At 45.6% G+C, this 17,859-nt stretch overlaps 1 protein-coding gene across 1 annotated transcript in view; it reads left to right on the top strand.

Moving 5' to 3' along the window:
• The window catches only part of LOC144098977 (uncharacterized), a 41,879-nt gene that overhangs the window by 7,484 nt on the left and 16,536 nt on the right, over positions 1-17,859 (top strand). Inside the window, 5 exon segments of the mRNA XM_077631965.1 lie at positions 580-990; positions 3,773-3,855; positions 5,545-5,809; positions 9,282-9,429; positions 15,246-15,390. Of these exon segments, the coding sequence (XP_077488091.1) occupies positions 580-990; positions 3,773-3,855; positions 5,545-5,809; positions 9,282-9,429; positions 15,246-15,390 (1,052 nt within the window).

The following is a 17,859-nucleotide window of genomic DNA, read 5'->3' as shown; positions in this document are numbered from 1 at the left end:
TATTTAGTTCAAAGTACTAGGGATCTTTTATAACGATAAATTTTATATACACTTCCATGTCACTTGAAGCTGATGTCTTATTGCTGTTTTTCATCGTTTCTTACTATTACCAAATCATTGGAATAGATAGCCATAGAAGGAGCATGCTTGCTAGCCTGGCTTTTTTCGCTGCTCTTGACATTCTTATCTTCTGACTTGTTTCTTTTGGTTGCAGGCGTTCAATCATATTCTTCATGCATGAGATCAGAAAAGAGTTGCAAAAATAGTACTGCTGCGACATCTGATAAAACCTGGCCAACTTTTTTTTGCTTTGAGGAGAGAAAGGTTACAGTGCCAGCCGGTGCAAAGCATTTTTTTTTTTTGTACAGTACGAACTGCTCGCTGCAGAGTTTTCATGTGCAGCTGCTCTCGGTGACAACATTCCTCGTATCAGTGTGTGTGCATCGTTGCCTGGCCACAGCTTTAGCATTTTTCTTCTTTCCTTTACTTACTCTCTCTCTTTTGGTGTGCTACAATATCCTGTCAGGTAACTTCTGGTGTGTGCAGTCTCCTAACAAGGTGCATGTATGCATTCCATAGGGCGACACAGCAGTGCTGCTATGGACAGACTGAAACGCAACAACCACACCCTGGCTCCTGTTGTCCGAGTTGAGCGTATGCCCCTCCCACGACTACCCGAAGCTGCGGCAGCACGGAACAGCTCGCCTGGGCATGAAAAAGAACTGCCCTCGCCTCAGCAGCCACCGCCTCTGACACCTGGAGGGCTGGGGCTCCTCTCAGGACCGGGGCCAGGACAGACGGCCAATCACATCACTGCTGCAAACACAGGCGCTGTTGGCGCGTCAATGACAGGGATGCCTACTACCACAACTGTGATGCCCACTCCCATCAGAAAGGCGGCTCCCTCTGCCAGCAGTGGTTCCACAGCCGCGGTTGGTTCCTCTCTCGGAAAGAAGATGCAGCGAGAGAGGAAGTTGCTGCCCTGCAAAGGTGCGGGCCTGTGTGTTCTTAGGAGGTGTATGCAAATGGACAGTGGGCCAGTTGCTGATAATGCAAAGCCAGTATGAAAGCAGTGCAAAAGTGTGTACTATGAGGAAATGTGGTCAAGGAAGGCGCATTCATGTGTTTCACATTTTTCTCACAGGGACCTCTGGATTTATCTAAAGTAGAAGTTTCATAATCTTTGTTGTACTGTTAAATCGAGGAGAAACTAAAATTTTATATGTAAGGCTACCTTTGCTAATGTCTACTCACTTCACAATACTAGTGCAACAGGGTCTTTAGTCTGGAAAATTGGATATGTTTCATTGTTCTGCCCTCTCGATGTCTATAGTGTTTACCTTGCGAGCATGCCTGCTGCTGTTGTGCTGCCACTACGTTGTGATCAAACGAGTCCATTTCATCGGCAAGTACAAGTCTCACCTCAGCGGTATTTTCAAGTTCTGTGCCCGTCATCCTCCTTTATAGTCAGCTTTTATTGCAGAGATTGAGAGCTGTGGTTCATTAAGCCATTCCAGATGCAGTGCGATTGAGAAAACTTTGGTGTGGAATGAAGTTGAAAGGAAATCTTGTGGAAGCTGTACTTTATCCATCACACCAATACATTTTGAAAACAGTTTTTTCTATCTACTCACCAGTATCTGGCCTTTGTGAGAGGATTCGTGGAGGCCTTACTTCTTGCGCAGTGTAATAGTCTACTGGCATATTTTGTAGTGTTTGCAGAACACTCCTTCCTAACTCATACTAGGCAAAGCAGGGGTGTGAAATGAAATGCGAACAGAACTGCAACATGAACACAAAAACACAAAAATCATAGCTACTGGATGGGAAATACCGGCAGGGTCGGTTTAACATTTCCAAACAAGTGGCTTTTCACACCTTCGAAGTGTAAATTAACTGCACTAGTATCCAAACACCGCCAGTCAGGATCTCGTTTTGCTGTTCCCATTTCATTTGCCTTGTTTGAGTTTCATCTGATGCTGAGACAGTATAACTGCGCTGTTATGTTCCTGGGCGCTTCGTTTTCCTGGATGCTATGTTTTTATTAGCTGGTCCCACTATACCTCTCATAGAAACCCATGCAATGCAGACTGCTATCAACATTGATAGCATCGATAGTAAACCGCATAGAAGCGTACTTGTGCGGGAACTTCACCCACTCCACACATGCTCCCTTCTCACTGTGCAGCCTCCGCTCCACCGACAGCTGCTCAGGCAGACACGGAAAAAGCCATCGCAGGGCATTTAGTGTGTTCTGTGCGCGCAAAACAATTGCAGCAGCCACAGAAGCAGAAGCTTTGTAAATTCTAGACAAGTGTGTTGCGCTTGTAGGAAATGAAATATGGTAGACAACCATTTGCTATTTTCTCATTTGCTGTATTTGGCTTGTACATTTTCTCATCTAGTGCGTTTTTTTACACGAGCTAGTGAATCTGACTGCAGTATGTTGAAATCGTGGTAATCACCACTGTCTCTGTGTGTTTGCTTTTTTTGTTTGTTTTCTGCAGAAGTGTAAGGCTTTGCGGTGCGTTTCAAGCTCCGTTCCTTGGTTATCATTGTTGCATCCTTGTCAGATAGGCATTTCGTTGTGTTCTTGTAGTCCCTCAGGCAGAATCGCTTTGCATGCATGTGTAATCGTAACTTATTTGCCGCGAGTATATATATATATTTTCTTTTTTTATAGTGTTGTTTATTTCCTCTGGCCATAAGGGGAGTTTGGAAGAAAAGAAAAGAAAATAGTGGGTGGATGTTAAATAAAGCAGGAAAGATGTGCCGATCTAATGAAGGCAAGGAGGGAGCGGTGATGTGGCCCCTGCGTCCAATCAATATATGAGGACGGGTTGTCTGGGTGGAGACCCGCTGCTGCCAGGTAGTGAATTCTAGTTGGCTTCAGTGCCAGGCAATCTCGCAACAAGTGGTGAGTGTCGACTTCAGTGTCTTGTGAGTTGCAGACTGGACATCCTAGGCGGGGATATAAGTGGCAAAATTGAGGCCACGTCCGAGTTACGGCAGGAGTGAGGGCAACTCCGACCCCGATCCTCCGGAGCACAACCTCCTCGACGCAGTTGGTGACAAAGTCTTTGTCATGTGCTTGCAAGGCTGCTGCATTGCTTTCGCAGTGATATGTGTGTGGGTACTTGCTTTGAAAAGCACTGTTGCTGTTGTGCTGTTCACCCGCTGAAAGAAGAAAATGATTGAGTGGTGCGTGTGTGCCATTTTACTGCAGTTTGTTGAGAGAAATCCTCCCAGGTGTTATAGGTTTCAATCGAGGGAGTGAAAAGTGTTCAGTACCACTGAACTGCTACTGTATGGCTGTCTATGACACAAACTTTATTAGCCGTGTGGGTGCTTTCAGGTGCATGCTAAGCAACAGTTGACCCCGGATTGAAACCTGCTCAACCTTGGAAGGATTTCCCCAAGACACATTGTTGTCTTCTGCCAGCCGTTCTAGTTAGCTTAGTTTGTATAGCACCTGCCAGAGACTGGTAGCAGTTTCAGGTTTGAGTACCAGACAAGGACACTTTACTTCAGCTGCAAGCAATCTGAGAAAGCTGTGTAACTTTCCTTTGTAGCGATATAGCTGTCTTCAGATAGATTCCAGAGTTATTATGGACCCCTGTGATTTGGCGCTCTTTTAGAATATGCTGTGTATAGTCGTAGAAAGCTGCGAGTCGACAGTTTTCTGGTAAAATGGGAGAATGTGCAGTACAGCTGTTTGAGATGATGGGGAGTCTAGAAGTAAACGTGTATTTTTTTCATCTTTCCTTTGCAGATCGTGAATATGATCCAAACAAGCACTGCGGCGTACTGATTGGAGACAGTGGGAGGCCGTGCACACGTTCCCTCACCTGCAAAGTGGGTGCTGTCTTGAGACCTTTTCCAAAATATACGAAGTACATGTAGCTGTGCCACACGGGAAAACGACAAGCTTAGGGCGGGATGTAGATGTTCAAGCCATTTCTGTTTTGATTGAGCGAAATGTAACGAAACTGTGCAGTCCAGTTTAGCTTCTTAGCTGATTTCAAATATGTAATCACTTTTTCATTATGTCAGTAATTTCTCTAGATGTTACACATTTACGTGCCTTAGTTTGCAGACACAATAGGAAAAAAGCCACTGGTCACAAAACTATTAACAACATCTGGCTAGATAGCATAAAGTACAAGGAATGCATTGTAGGAAATGCTCTTCAGATTAAGTCAATTTTAATTATTGTGCATTAATGTTCAGTGTTAATAGGACTGGTTAACGAGTAGTCTAGATTAGAGTGCACAAAAAGTTTGCGAGCATAAATTGAAAAATCTTCTAACATTGCATGCTTTATTCATTTAGCATCATGTTGCAAAAAAATTATTGCTCTAGCTGCTCTAGACGCAGAGATGATGTTCTTGTAAACTTGCAGATGTTTGTGTTCGAGAAAACTAGGAAAAACAAACAAAGATTAGATGTATCATAAATTGGCATTATGTCTAACACTTTATTCAATAAATGGAGAACTTCATTGCTAGGTAGAATATGGGCTAAAACCGGAAACAGAAAGCTGCGGAAACATGTTGCGCAACGATGATGATAATGGATGTGGTGTGGGAAAAACTAACTGGCACTATCTTGTAGCGCTAGGTGCGTTTTTGGCACGTTTTAGTTTTTTTTTTTTCCAAAATTGTTGCGGCCGAAAGTGGGGGAGCGGGCTGTACACAAGGGCAGCTTATACACGCATATGTACAGTACTTTACTATTTGATTGAATATTCGAAATTGAATATTTGCACACCCCTAGTAAATAATGAAAAACATGGAACCTTGGAACCTTTTAATATAAGAGACCTCTTATTCAAGAGACAAAAACTGCTCTCTGGTACGTCTGTTTTAAAGGGTCAAGGTGGTGCTGGATTACCATCTTCTTGCTGGGAATATCTTACCTGATAAAAAAATGACAGGAATATTTTTTTCTAGAGCCACAGGCGGTGCATGTGGATTCTGCTGTGCATTGTGACCTTTATGAGTTGCAGGTATGACAATAGGTCGTTTTCAGGCAAACGAGTGTAGATTAATGTCAGTACTGTCATTGGGGGTATGGCTTCTAGGCTTGTCCACAGTGTGCTTTGTTGACTCTACCCTTCCATTGTCTTTTATGCTTTTTCTTTCCCCTGTGGCATTGCCTGCGTGTCGAACGTTGCATGATGTTGCTTTTGTGTGTTGCGCACACGATTTCCATCCTATTGTGCGCACTGCGCATAACCTCTTGTATTGTCTTGAATGGTTTTTGGCATTTATTTTAGTGCCATTTGATAATGCAACCTTCTGACGCCTGTTTTTTTCTGGTCCGTTGATGTCTGGATGGCTGGTGTTTTACTGTAACAGGGAAATAATGCCTTTTACTTGGGTCTGTGGTACAGGTGTAAGTTAACAAATTTCCATGGGCCCCATAATGCCTTTTTCTCTTTCTTGTGGTAATTGAAAAGTTCTCTTTGCTTGGTTTGCTTGTTTTTTTTTAATCCCTTGTTTTCGCAGCAGCAGTTCCAAGCTCTAAATGGTTTCTTTGCAGACCCACTCTCTGACAATGCGCCGGGCTGTGGTGGGAAGGCGCAAGACCTTTGACGAACTCCTTACTGAGCATCGTGCCACCAAGGAGGCTGCGCTCAATGCCAGCAAGTCTGCACACCCGCCTTCGTCTTCAGCCAGCTCTGGGACAGAAGCAGCCGCAGTGTCATCGGCACCATCACCGTTATCATCACACCATGCTGGAGGCCAGTCGTCGTCTTCCTCAGCGGCAGTGTCATCTGCCAACAAGCATGGATGCCCCAGTGAAAGTGAGTTTTTCCCAGGCCTCTTATCCCCTTCAGTCAGGCACTGAAGGGGATAAGATAGCTATTATTTGCTATTTTTGTCGGGTCCTCGTATTTTCTCATTGTGACTCAAAACTGCTTTGAGGGCTCCTGTAATACTTTTGACTCATTGCGGTCATAAGAAGTCATTAGGCAAACAGATCGGCACCTTTTAGGGATGCTGAGGACAAATTGAGGTTGACCTGTATTGATTATATTGCTGCGTTCAGCAGTCAAACCCCGCTACAATGAAGACTGTGCATTTCCGATTCCCATTTGCAAACCATAAAAGGCAGTACAGTTAGTTTCCATCCCATAACGAACAATTTTCAGAGTGAGGTTCCACTTCAATTAATTTTGTGTAAGCAACAGATTTCTTTTTCCTTTTTTTTTGGCATCCACATAGGCCCATATCTCATTAGATTTCACCAAAGACTATTGCCGACGTCAATTTGCACCTTCATTAGTGCAGCTTTCACTGCCTGCGGAATCGGAATTAATGTGCAAACATGTGCGTATAAATATGTGATGTGACACTCCCCGTAAACATTCGGAAATTTGAAAATTTCCTATTTGTCAAACTTGCGACGAAACATGTGGCATTTCCAAGCAGCAGCATTTTGCACTGCTCATGTCGGTTATCACATTTACTCGCGTAACTTGCACGTCCCTAATTTATTACCCGGGTTTGTAAACAAAAACATTTACTCGCATATTTTATGCTCCTTGCTGCGCAAGCGCACCAGCATGCACACGGGTGCACGCAGGGGGGGGCTTGCAAAGATTGGCACGGCTGCAAAGGTGAGTGAATGGTGTCAAAAAAAGTTTGTAATTCGCGTGTGAATTGGTTCCAATAAAGAAAAGTCTATTGCGCTCTGTTTATCCGGCTTGCTTGCGCCGGCAGTTGCTTTCCTGTATGAACGGCTGCAAGAGCAAACTTCCAGTAACCCCCGGGAGCGTGCCTAGTGCCAGAATCCGAAACTTCCGAACTGTTGGCTGTTCTGTTTGGCACCGGTCATGCCAGGCCACATGTCAGTGTGCCGGTTTATTGCCTTGTATCTTTATTTTCCCCTGACTGCTGGTTTTGCGATTGTATCGTTCAGTGTTTATTGCTTTGAGCTGCATGCCCGCCATCATGCCATCATATGGGAGACTAATAACGTGCGTCTGGAGTGGGCGGGCGGGCGGGGGGTATGCGTCGACATATATTTGATGTCAAACTTTCTTTTCGGCCAGCAAGGGGCGCGAGTTGCGGAGTCAACTTATATGCAACAATATACCGTATAAATTGAGCGTTATGACCTTTGTAAAGTTTCTTAGGACATGTTCGCCAAATCTCCGCCTAATTTGTGCAGCCCCTTTTTGAAGCCCTGATTTTAGGAAAAAAAAAATGTTTAAATGACGCGAGTAACTGTGGTAACTTCTTTTCCCACCATAGAACGATTGCCAGTACACATGGCAAAAGCTCAGACGTGGTAATGCTAGGCCTTGCATAAAACCAGTTTCTGACAACCATTGAGAGCCACTGCAGCATAGCTGCTGTGTGCTTGCGGGTTGGAAAACGAAGCTCAACACTATGCATGTCATTGCATTTGCCACAATGCAATCGGGGCCATGTTGTCCACAACGCGAGTGTTCATTACATCGCTCATCAAACACGCACAAAGATAAGGCACTTTTCGTTCAAAGCAGCTGAACCGCCGGACGCAATCACAAAATGGCAAACGGATGTAACTTCGTGAAGACTGAGCGCCACTCGGTCGACACGGTCAGAGAAACCCAAGTGACGAAATAGTGCACTTATGAGACCCGCCGCGGTGGCTCAGTGGTTAGGGCGCTCGGCTACTGATCCGGTGTACCCAGGTTGGAACTCGACCGCGGTGGCCGCGTTTCGATGGAGGCGAAACACAAAGGCGCCCGTGCGCTGTGCGATGTCAGTGCACGTTAAAGATCCCCAGGTGGTCGAAATTATTCCGGAGCCCTCCATTACGGCACCTCTTTCTTTCTTTCTTCTCTCAGTCCCTCCTTTATCCCTTCCCACTGAGATGTGAGATAGCTCCTGCACAATTTCCTTCCCCCAACAACCAATTTTCAACGTATGGGACAAGCGATAACTGCCCGCGACAACGTCGGCGACAAAAGCAAGTTGATGGCGATGACGATCCGGCTGCCACCTCGAAGTGTCAGATATCGCAGGGACCTCTACTGGCAACAATTTAGGTACCGAAAGTATGTCAAGGCAATCCAGCTGCAGCATAAATCCACCTGAATCCAAGATGGCGCCTTTTGTGCCGCCGAAAAGCCGATAAGATGGCCGATTTTGGCCCGAAGGCAACTAAAATTAGTCAGAAAAATTGGACTTTTGAAGTCCGAAATATCCGTCGCGAATATGTATGCGCTTCTATGGGGTGACTGACGGTGCCTCATCAAGGTCCGAAATATCCTACAAGTCCAAATTATTGGAGTCCGAATTGCCCGTCGGCTACTGTATAGCACAACGTTCCCCCAGTGTTGCTAGGCCTAGCATGCATCGCATCGAAGCTGCAGCAAAAGTGCTTTGAGTCTAGCCACGGTTTACTGTAAAAGGTCTAACCTTGTTACCGGTTTGCCATCACAAAATAATCTCTTATTGAAATGAACGTATAATTCCTTTGATAGTGAAGTGCACGAAAAAGTAGGCCACACAAACGCCATCTTACACTGACAGCCACGAGTCGCATGTGTGGTGTGCCACTCCGAATCATTGACTAGGACATCATTACTGTCACTGAAGCACCAGATCTGCAGCGGATCTTGATCTTAACTTAGAATAACATGATGATTGCTGTTAAACTGATCTAGCAACCTGTTCTACTCAATGCAGTTAATTCATGTCATTCATAGGGCAAGAGTGCTTTCATCCTTACATGTATACTTGAAGGATTCACTGGGACTGCAACTAATTCGTCATAAAAATGCGTGTCGCAGCATAAGAACGGGAGGCATAGTCGGGCTCTGCTCTAGACTGATAAGTTTTTACGGAAAAAGTGTCAGTCCCGCATTACGGCCGCACCTCATCAAAACCGCGGAAAAAAGTGTTGCCCTTACACAAGTACTTAGCCAGAGAATTGTAAAAAGGTATTAAGTCTACAAAATAGTTTATTGGGGTCACTACTTCGCGATTCCTCCCCTCCCGTATTTAGTAATGCTAAATAGTCGTTACTGGTGTAGTAAGTAAATTGTGATGATGGGTGAAAACAATATTTGTTTGCAATATGTTTCTTTGTTTTTTCTTTCACAGCTCTGTTTTACGGTAAGCATTCGTTTTTAGTTTAAATCGCTACATTGATGTTCGACACTGTTCAAAAATATTAGATTCAGCTCGCAACCAATTTTTGTAATTTCACCACACTAATCCTTAGCTGGATGTTGAGGTGTTGGCTGTGTACCACAAAGGGGGTTTACTGCTCGTTTGCAGGTTTGCCGGGCAACCGAACGTCGGGTGGATCGGGGCATTCGCTGGTACGAGCCCCCATCAGCAGTACCAAGCAGGCAACATTGTCAAAAGGGTCCACCGGTTCCTCTTCGACGGGAACCAGCAGCAGGCCAGACCAGCATCCAAAAAGGTTGGTGTGCACTGCACTGTGTGTTTCAAAGCTTGTTAATTTTGATATCTCAGGATTGGAAGTAATTGTCTGGCCTATCCAAATACTCGTGCAATGGAGACAACAAAACTGACGTCAGTTGCTGCAGTGCACCTGTGTTTTTTGATGTACGCCTGCTGTCATAAGTTTATGGAATGTGACCTTGGATTAGAAATTTAATTGCTGTGCATCTAGGGTACCTCCTTTGAGATTTAATGCTGCACCGTGTAAATGACACAAAGTTAAGCTGCAAATATCAATTTTAGGCTGTGTCCAAGGACAGCTATCAAATTTATTTATTTCGCCAGTATTGTACTCCATAAATGTCTGAATGCGTGCGTGCTTTTCTCTTCTAACTTTTTGAAACTATCTTTTAACACACCTTTTTAAAATCATTTTTATTATGACATCTCAAACACCTGCAACCGCACCCCTAAATTTACAATACTTACTCACCAGCATGCATGTATCAGCAACGGTTAACATGAATCTTTCTAAAACACTGAGGGGCTCTTTGGTGCTCTTTTAGGGTGAACAATTTCAGTGTTAATTCTTTGTCATGCGGGACTTTTACTTAAATTCCTGTGTTTCAGAAACGTAGCTAACGCAGTCCTGCCCATGTGACACCTTACTAGCTGCATCATACATCAGGGTCTGTCATGCTTACTGCTACTTGACAGTCAACATATGTTTGTGCCTCTTTGGTTGGCCTGCTTAACTGCGTCTTGGTCGGGGCACTGTAGAGATTGGCAGGAACGGTGAAAGCATGTCACGATCACAAATTAAACAAGTTGTCATGAACACTTTAGAGCATTATTGTTGTTCAGAAATTGATGATTGTGGTGACCTTGCTTCGGCAGCTGGTTTTGCCTTTGCCTTGGCTCCGTAAGGAGACTTGGCACTGGTTAGATAAACCATGCACTTACAGATGCCTAACAGTACAGTCGCTGACCATTTATTTGGACCTCACGGGGGCCGCATAAAAGTCCAAATAAACAGGTGTCCGAAAAAACAGGTTCAGAAAAAAAAAAGGAACCCTTTATTTTCACGTACTTACTCGGGCCCAGCAGTAGGCTTAACGAAATCGTGAATGTGCTGTTGTACGCTGCTCCGTTTACGTGCAATCAGATCAGCCTGCATCTCTGAGAGGGTCGTTCGGTCACTATAGACGGCTGAAAGGACAGTCACTACGTACAAGGTCCACGTGCGACGGCAGCAGCGCACATGGTGCATCATCCTCAGACTCCGAGTCATCGTTCAGTAGAACAGCAGAAACCTGACGAATGGTCTCGTTGTCGTCAACTTCTGCGCATGTCAGCACAGCACTGTCAGCATCTGAGAAGCTGTCAAACGAGACGGCGTCCAGAATCTCGATGCCACCAGTGTGCAGGTCTCGAAGAACACTTTCGGCATCAGTAGGGAGCACATAGCACGGCGGCAGATCCTGGGTTGCCACGGGATCTGCTTCATTGGTCACAGCAAATCCAGCGTGCTGAAAGCAGTTCTTTCTGTATAGTGACTGCCTTTCAGGCATTCGCAAGCATGTTTATTGCCGACAGAAGGCTAACAGCGTACTGCTTGCCGGCGTCGACACACAGGATCGTGCGGCTCAAGAGGCATGCTTTGTAGAGGACCTTCAGATTTTTTATAACTGCCTGATCCATGGGCTGGAGGACACTTCTGTTGTTGGGTGGCAGGAATTCCAAGTGGATGGACTCGAAATCATGGATGTGACCGTGTGCACCGCAGTTATCCTCAAAGAGCAGTACATTCTGGTTTTGCAACTTGACTTTCCTGTCGAGTTTGCGAATGTAGTTGCTGAGGAGCTGCTGTGTGATTCACGCTTTTGTGTTGGCCTCGTACCACACCGGCAGCGACTTCACTCCCTTGAAACATCTCTGGCTTTTAGATTTTCGAATGACAAGAAGCGGAAGCTTCTCCTTCCCTGAAATGTTGTTGCCTACCATTATCGTGAGGCGCTCTTGACGAAGCAAGGGTTCTTTCGGGCAGTATCTTATAAAAGAGAGCTGTTTCATCGCAGTTGAACACATCATCTGGCACAAACTGGCACAACAGCGACTCCAGAGTGTCAAAGCAATAATTTGCAACAAGGGTCCGGTGACGGCACCACTCTCGCCACACATCCTCTTGAAAGCTACGTCATATCTCTTCTTGAAATTGCGGAGCCACCCGTCACTGAACATGAATCCCTTAGTGTTGATCTGGAGAGCGAGCGTCTTTGCCTTCTGCTTCAGAAGGTCTCAAGATACAGGAATACGCTTCGCGGCCGTAGCACACTACCACATGTGGACGGCTTCTTCGAGCTTTGGGTGGCTGCCATCTCTAAAATTTTTCTTTCCAGGCTGGAAGAAGACTTGGGTGCTTCGCCAAGAATCTTCGTCTTGTCTCGCATGTAATTCAAGACCGTCTGCTTCAAAACATTAAATTCCTGGGCAACTGTGCTCTGAGACCGGCGGCTCTGCACTTGCTGAACGATGGCGATCTTTTTCGCCATTGTCATTGTGGTATATTTACTACGCTTGCCAGCACTCCCCGGTGCAGACTGCGCGGGCGCTGTCGGCGCCATCATCCACTTGACGCAATGTTTCCGTGTGCTGAGTTGGATCACTGCAACCTCAATACAGCGCACAGGGCAAACACCTGCGGAAACCAGTCGCACAAACTAAAAACGCGGCCTACTCGTAGAGTCGTGCACGAAGAAAGAAACTACAGTAGCCGACGGGTAATTCGGACTTTGATGAAGCACCGTCAGTCACCCCATAGAAGCGCGCATACATATTCGCGATGGATATTTCGGACTTTAAAAGTTCGAAAGTTCGATTTTTCGGACTAATTTCAGTCGCCAGCAAGCCCAAATCGGCCATCTTATCGGCTTTTCGCGGTGCAAAAGGCACCATCTTGGATTTAGGTGGATTTACTCTGCAGTTGGATTGGCTTGCCATACTTTCGGTACCTCATTTTTGCCAGTAGAGGTCCCTGCAATCTCTGACACTTCGTGGTGGCAGTTGTATTGTCATCGCCGTCAACTTGCTTTTGTCGCCAACGTTGTCATGGGCTGTTATCGCTTGTCTCACACGTTGAAAATTGGTTGTTGGGGCTCGGCGGACACCTGAACCGCGAAGGGATAGAAGAGGGACCGAGAGAAGAAAGTTAGAAAGAGGTGCCGTAGTGGAGGGCTCTGAAATAATTTCAACCACCAGGAGATCTTTACGTGCACTGACACCGCACAGCCCACAGGCGCCTTTGCGTTTTTCCTCCATCGAAACACGGCTACTGCGGTCTGGTTCGAACCCTTGTACTCCGGATCAGTACCCGAGCTCCCTAACCACTGAGCAACCGCGGCGGGTCTCGTATGTTCGTCATTCGCCGTTTCGTCACTTGGATTCTTCCGACCGCCGTAGTGGAGGGCTCTGAAATAATTTCAACCACCAGGAGATCTTTACGTGCACTGACACCGCACAGCCCACAGGCGCCTTTGCGTTTTTCCTCCATCGAAACACGGCTACTGCGGTCTGGTTCGAACCCTTGTACTCCGGATCAGTACCCGAGCTCCCTAACCACTGAGCAACCGCGGCGGGTCTCGTATGTTCGTCATTCGCCGTTTCGTCACTTGGATTCTTCCGACCGCATCAACTAAGTGACGCTCTGTCTTCACGAAGTTGCATCCGGTCGCCGTTTTGTGGTTCCACCGCTTTGAACGAAAAGTGCCTTATCTTTGCGTGTGTTTGACGAGCGGTGTGGTACACACTCGGGTTGTGGACAACATGCGAGCTGGGTCGCTCAAAGAAGCATCGGAAGTATTCAACTAAACGCCTTGACCTACTGCGTGTACAGGGAAAGCACAACTTTGGCGAAAATAAATACAGGCACAAATCGTCAGCAGCAAGAGAAATTTGCTGCAAGGTAATAAAGTGATTCTTTTTGTACTTCACAGATTTTTCGGACTGTTTGATTATTCGGACCAATTTTCAGGTCCCTTCGAGTCCGAAAAATTGGTCGGCGACTGTAATCGGCTGCTGGATTGCCTACATGGCTTAACTTATGTGCTTAGGCGACTAAGCTGAGACCGCGACTGCTGTAGCCACTGCCAGAACACGCAGAAACAATGATGATGAGCGGGCGTTTGCAGTAGCGCCACCTCGTGGGGCAGCAAGAAGGCACAGTTCAAAACAAAAATGGCCTTCAGTGAGTTGAATCATGCATCGACCAGAGTCGGTAGGGCAAATGCTGTCGATTGAGTTGGCTCAAGGAGTATCCGAAAAATCAAACGAGAGGTTGCACGGTGTCCAAAATTTCGGCAGTTGTTATACATTACGATCTATGGGGAGAGCGGTGGTGCTTGGAAGCAGTCTGAACTCCGAATTTTTGGAGTCCGAAGAAACAGTCGGCGACTGTAATTGAACGTTTGCTGCCACAGGTGGTAATGCAGAAAGCTCGGCTGGTTTGTTGTTAGATTGCTCTAAAAGAATTCAAGATAGTTGACTTGGGAGGATTCAGAAGAAATCGAAATTGTCCGGAATTTCAAATTGATGGGGGCAAATTAACAAGCGTTAGTCTTAATTTATGAGAAAATGCAGATTTTCTGGGGCTAGTTCTCTGGGTAACAAGCCGTGTCCCTCTTTTATACAGCAGAATCTCGGTGATATGAACCCGGTTGATACGAATTTCTTGATGATACGAATTCGTGAAATTCCCTGGCCAGAATGCATTGTGTGCGATGTGCGGAATTTCGAATGTTCGGAAGTCTCTCTTTCTCGCCTCTACGGATGATACGAACGCGCAAGCCACAACCGCACCGTCGAGCACTAAGTGCTGCCCGCACATCGCCAAAGTCGCGATCGCAAATCGTGCAGTACGCACCACACGTAGCGAGCGGTGGTGTGCGGCCCGCACATTGCCAAAATCGTGATCGCTAATTACGCGGTACGCACCACACATAGCGAGCGGTGGTGTGCGGCCCGCACATTGCCAAAATCGCGATCGCTAATTACGCGGTACGCACCACGAGTAGCGAGCTGTGGCCGCACAGCAGGGAATAAGTCTCGTCAGTCGTAAAAAGATCTGTGTGAATGAATTTTTCATGCTTCTGCATACGAATTTTGTTTGTTTGAATGATGCAAAATTTCGCATGATACGTTTTTTTTCTCGAATCTGTGAGATTTGTATCACCGAGGTTCACTGTATATTACGATTCCCACGTTTCAGTTCTATTACGAGAAATCAATGCTGTCAAGGCACTGATTGAGTGTTTGTCCTTATCAATACTGTTACAGCATTCAAACAGTGTGTGCAGGACACATCAGGTTTACCTGCCACACCACATGCTTTTGATGTGCTCTTTTGTTTTAATGTCAAACTTAAATGAGTCAGTATCTAATGGAGTGAGTCAGTATCTAATGGACGCGCTGCAAAGCACATAAAGCCCAATATATACCACTTATAGCAGAAGCTTGTTCAACGTGGTGGTGTGGCTTGTTCCTGAGGGAAAAATTAGATGCACTGCTTGTTAGTCACTACATTGTTCGTGCATGCATTCATGCTGAGAGAAATCATGGAAGTGGTTTACTGTGTACAGGGGAGTCAACTCTGGAGACGTGGGGGGGCAACGGGGGTGTTTTTCTGAGCTGGTACGATGCTGCTTTCTAGAGTGAGGAAACATTCAGCATTTTCTAGTGCTTGTCTTTGTTGTAGCCGAGCTTTCAGCATGCTGAAAGTTTTGTGAAGAGAAAAGTTACTTTGCACGCCTTCTGAGTTTAGTTCAAAATTCTGCTTTTCAGCACCCCAATGGACACAACACCTGCGACGACGCAAGCAAGCGGCCTTTCCAGTGGTGCCAGCTCCACGAGCTCGGGGAGCGCGGCACGCAAGAGGCCCGATCACAGCAATGACCCGTACACCTCACACCATCCACGGCCAGCAGCTGTGAGTATCAGCCGTTCAAGTTTTCATTTTTTTTTTTTGGCTGTTGTATACGTACAGCTATCCTGATTTTAATAATACAGCGCGAGCATCGAACAAACTGCTGGTCAGCGCCTTATAACGGCGATAAGCGTGCAACACGGCGAGAGTTCGCGCACGCGCACGAAGGGAGAGCTTCGTCTGCTTGGCTGTTCCAATCACGAGGACACACATTCTGCCAAATACCTGTTTGCAAAAAGCCGGCGGGCAGTAGAGCACATGTGCATTACTAAGATGTGGAGACGTGCTTTCCCGTAATAGGAAAAAAAAAAAGAGGGAAAGCACATCTCAGCGTCACATCTTAGTAGGGGTGTGCAAATATTGAAATGTTCGAATACGAATCAAATACGAATATGAAGAAAAAAATGGCTTCGAATATCGAATATCTGTTCAGTACAAAAAAAATTTCAGAAAATGATAAACAAGCAAATGTTGTTGCCCTCATTTTTTTCAAAATAGTGTATGGTCTTTGCAACTAAAATAAACAAAACTAGACTGCCTTAGTATCATATAAAAAAAAACATGATGTGCACAGAAATGTATACTACTTGATTGGACAGCGTAACAGTATCCAAACTGTAATGAGGTCATGCAAAACAAAATCCATAAAATGACAAGACTAGCAACAAAAAATAACATGATGATTAGTAAAACCTCATTTATTCGCGGTTCAAGGGACCGGAAGAAATGCCTGGCGACATTCGGCGTCCGAAAGCCACGTGGAGCTGGGATTGGACTACCAGCGAATGCGCGGGCCGACAGTTGCAGTTGCCGCGGTGCAGCAGCAAGCTCAGAATCCGGAACTACATGATTTTTTTTTACTTAGCAACAGGGGCTTTCCGGTCGTTGTCACGCCTGCCATTACGCCCACTAAAGAGGTGCGCAGGTTACAGTGCACCATGCTATAGGCGAGATTTTTACAGGATCGCTTGCCCTATTGTGACAACTTGACGCGTCCCTTCAGGAGGCTCCCACGACATTCCGCAAGTAGGCTTTCCCGCATAGCGTAGTTTACAAGACGGGATGGTGGAGGTCACGCTGGGAGAGAGATGAAGGCGACAGGGCGCATTCTTTGGATGTGGGCATTAAATATGTAAGGTATTATGGAAGGATTAAAAAAAAAGCACAATTTCGCGTTGCTGTTGTTCGAAGCGGGCCGTTGGCCATCTTGTTCGCAGCACGTGTGATATGTGGGAAAGCCCACTTGCAGAATTTCTCACGAGGTCAAGCTTAGCAGCGTCGGAATGCGATCGGTCCGCGTGATAAACGACGGAGAAGGAAGGGAGTAGGGCCTCTGTATTGTTTTCCTGGAATTTTTAACTCGATCATCGGCTAATTTGCCCAGATATTGTGGTTCTACCATGGTCGAATTTGTGAAAGTCTGCGCAGTATACGATCGCTGGCGAGTATTCGGGAATTTTCGAATATTCGAAAATTCTCTAATATCAATTTCTCGAATATGAATATGAATCGAATATCAAACATATTCAATTCGTATTCGAAATTTAGAATATTTGCACACCCCTACATCTTAGTAATGCACATGTGCTCTACTGCCCGCCGTTTTCTTCTGCGAACAGGCATTGTGTCAGGGCGCGTGTCCTCGTGATTGGAACGGCTTAGCAGACAACGCTCTCCCTTCGTGCATGTGCGCGTACTCTCGCTGTTTTGCACGCTTATCGCCGTTATAAGGCGTTGACCAGCAGTTTGGTCGATGCTTGCACTATATCATTAAAAAATCAGGAAGGCTATACATGAAGTTATGAATCAAGGTGCAAGACTGCATGCACGACCATGTGCACAAAGGAGTGGCTGCACACTGCATAGTATTGCCAACACTGCAATAATACAATTGTAGCAGTAACTTGGTAATGAAGAGATAGCACCTGGAAGACAAAAAAAAATCAGTCAACTGCTGCTCTGTTATGTAGCCCTTTGTTTTGTTTCAAGATTTGCATAGAAAGCTTGCAGTTAAAATGCCTAATCCCTATAAGATTTGTTCAACTTGAAATACTTATTGTCATTATTCTCTTATTTGCATTTTTGATGCCCCTTTTCTATTTTTTTTTTTTTTGCACATTGCATTATAGTTTCGTGTTCTCAAAGCACTCGGTGAAAGTCGGCAAAACCCTCCCTGGGTTTCAACTTAATGTGAATTGGCCAGATGAAATGGTAACACATGCAATATTAATAGGCATGCGCATAATGGAGTTTTCTGGTTTAATTGAATGCAAGTTTAATGTCGTCTGAATAGCAGCGAGTTGCATCAAACTTCAGATTGAATTCAAAAAGTGAAAATTGAACATGAGGCGCTCAAACAAAGGGCCAAATAGGTATAACTTGGGAATTTGCAGTTCAAGGAGGTCATTTCCACAGTCAAGAATATAATGCTGGGAACATCTGTTTGAGGGCATAAAAGGTGTTTCATATAGA

The sequence above is a fragment of the Amblyomma americanum genome, chromosome 7 (assembly GCF_052857255.1).
Source record: "Amblyomma americanum isolate KBUSLIRL-KWMA chromosome 7, ASM5285725v1, whole genome shotgun sequence".
Lineage (NCBI taxonomy): Eukaryota > Metazoa > Arthropoda > Arachnida > Ixodida > Ixodidae > Amblyomma > Amblyomma americanum.
This window is presented reverse-complemented; position numbering and strand designations above follow the sequence as displayed.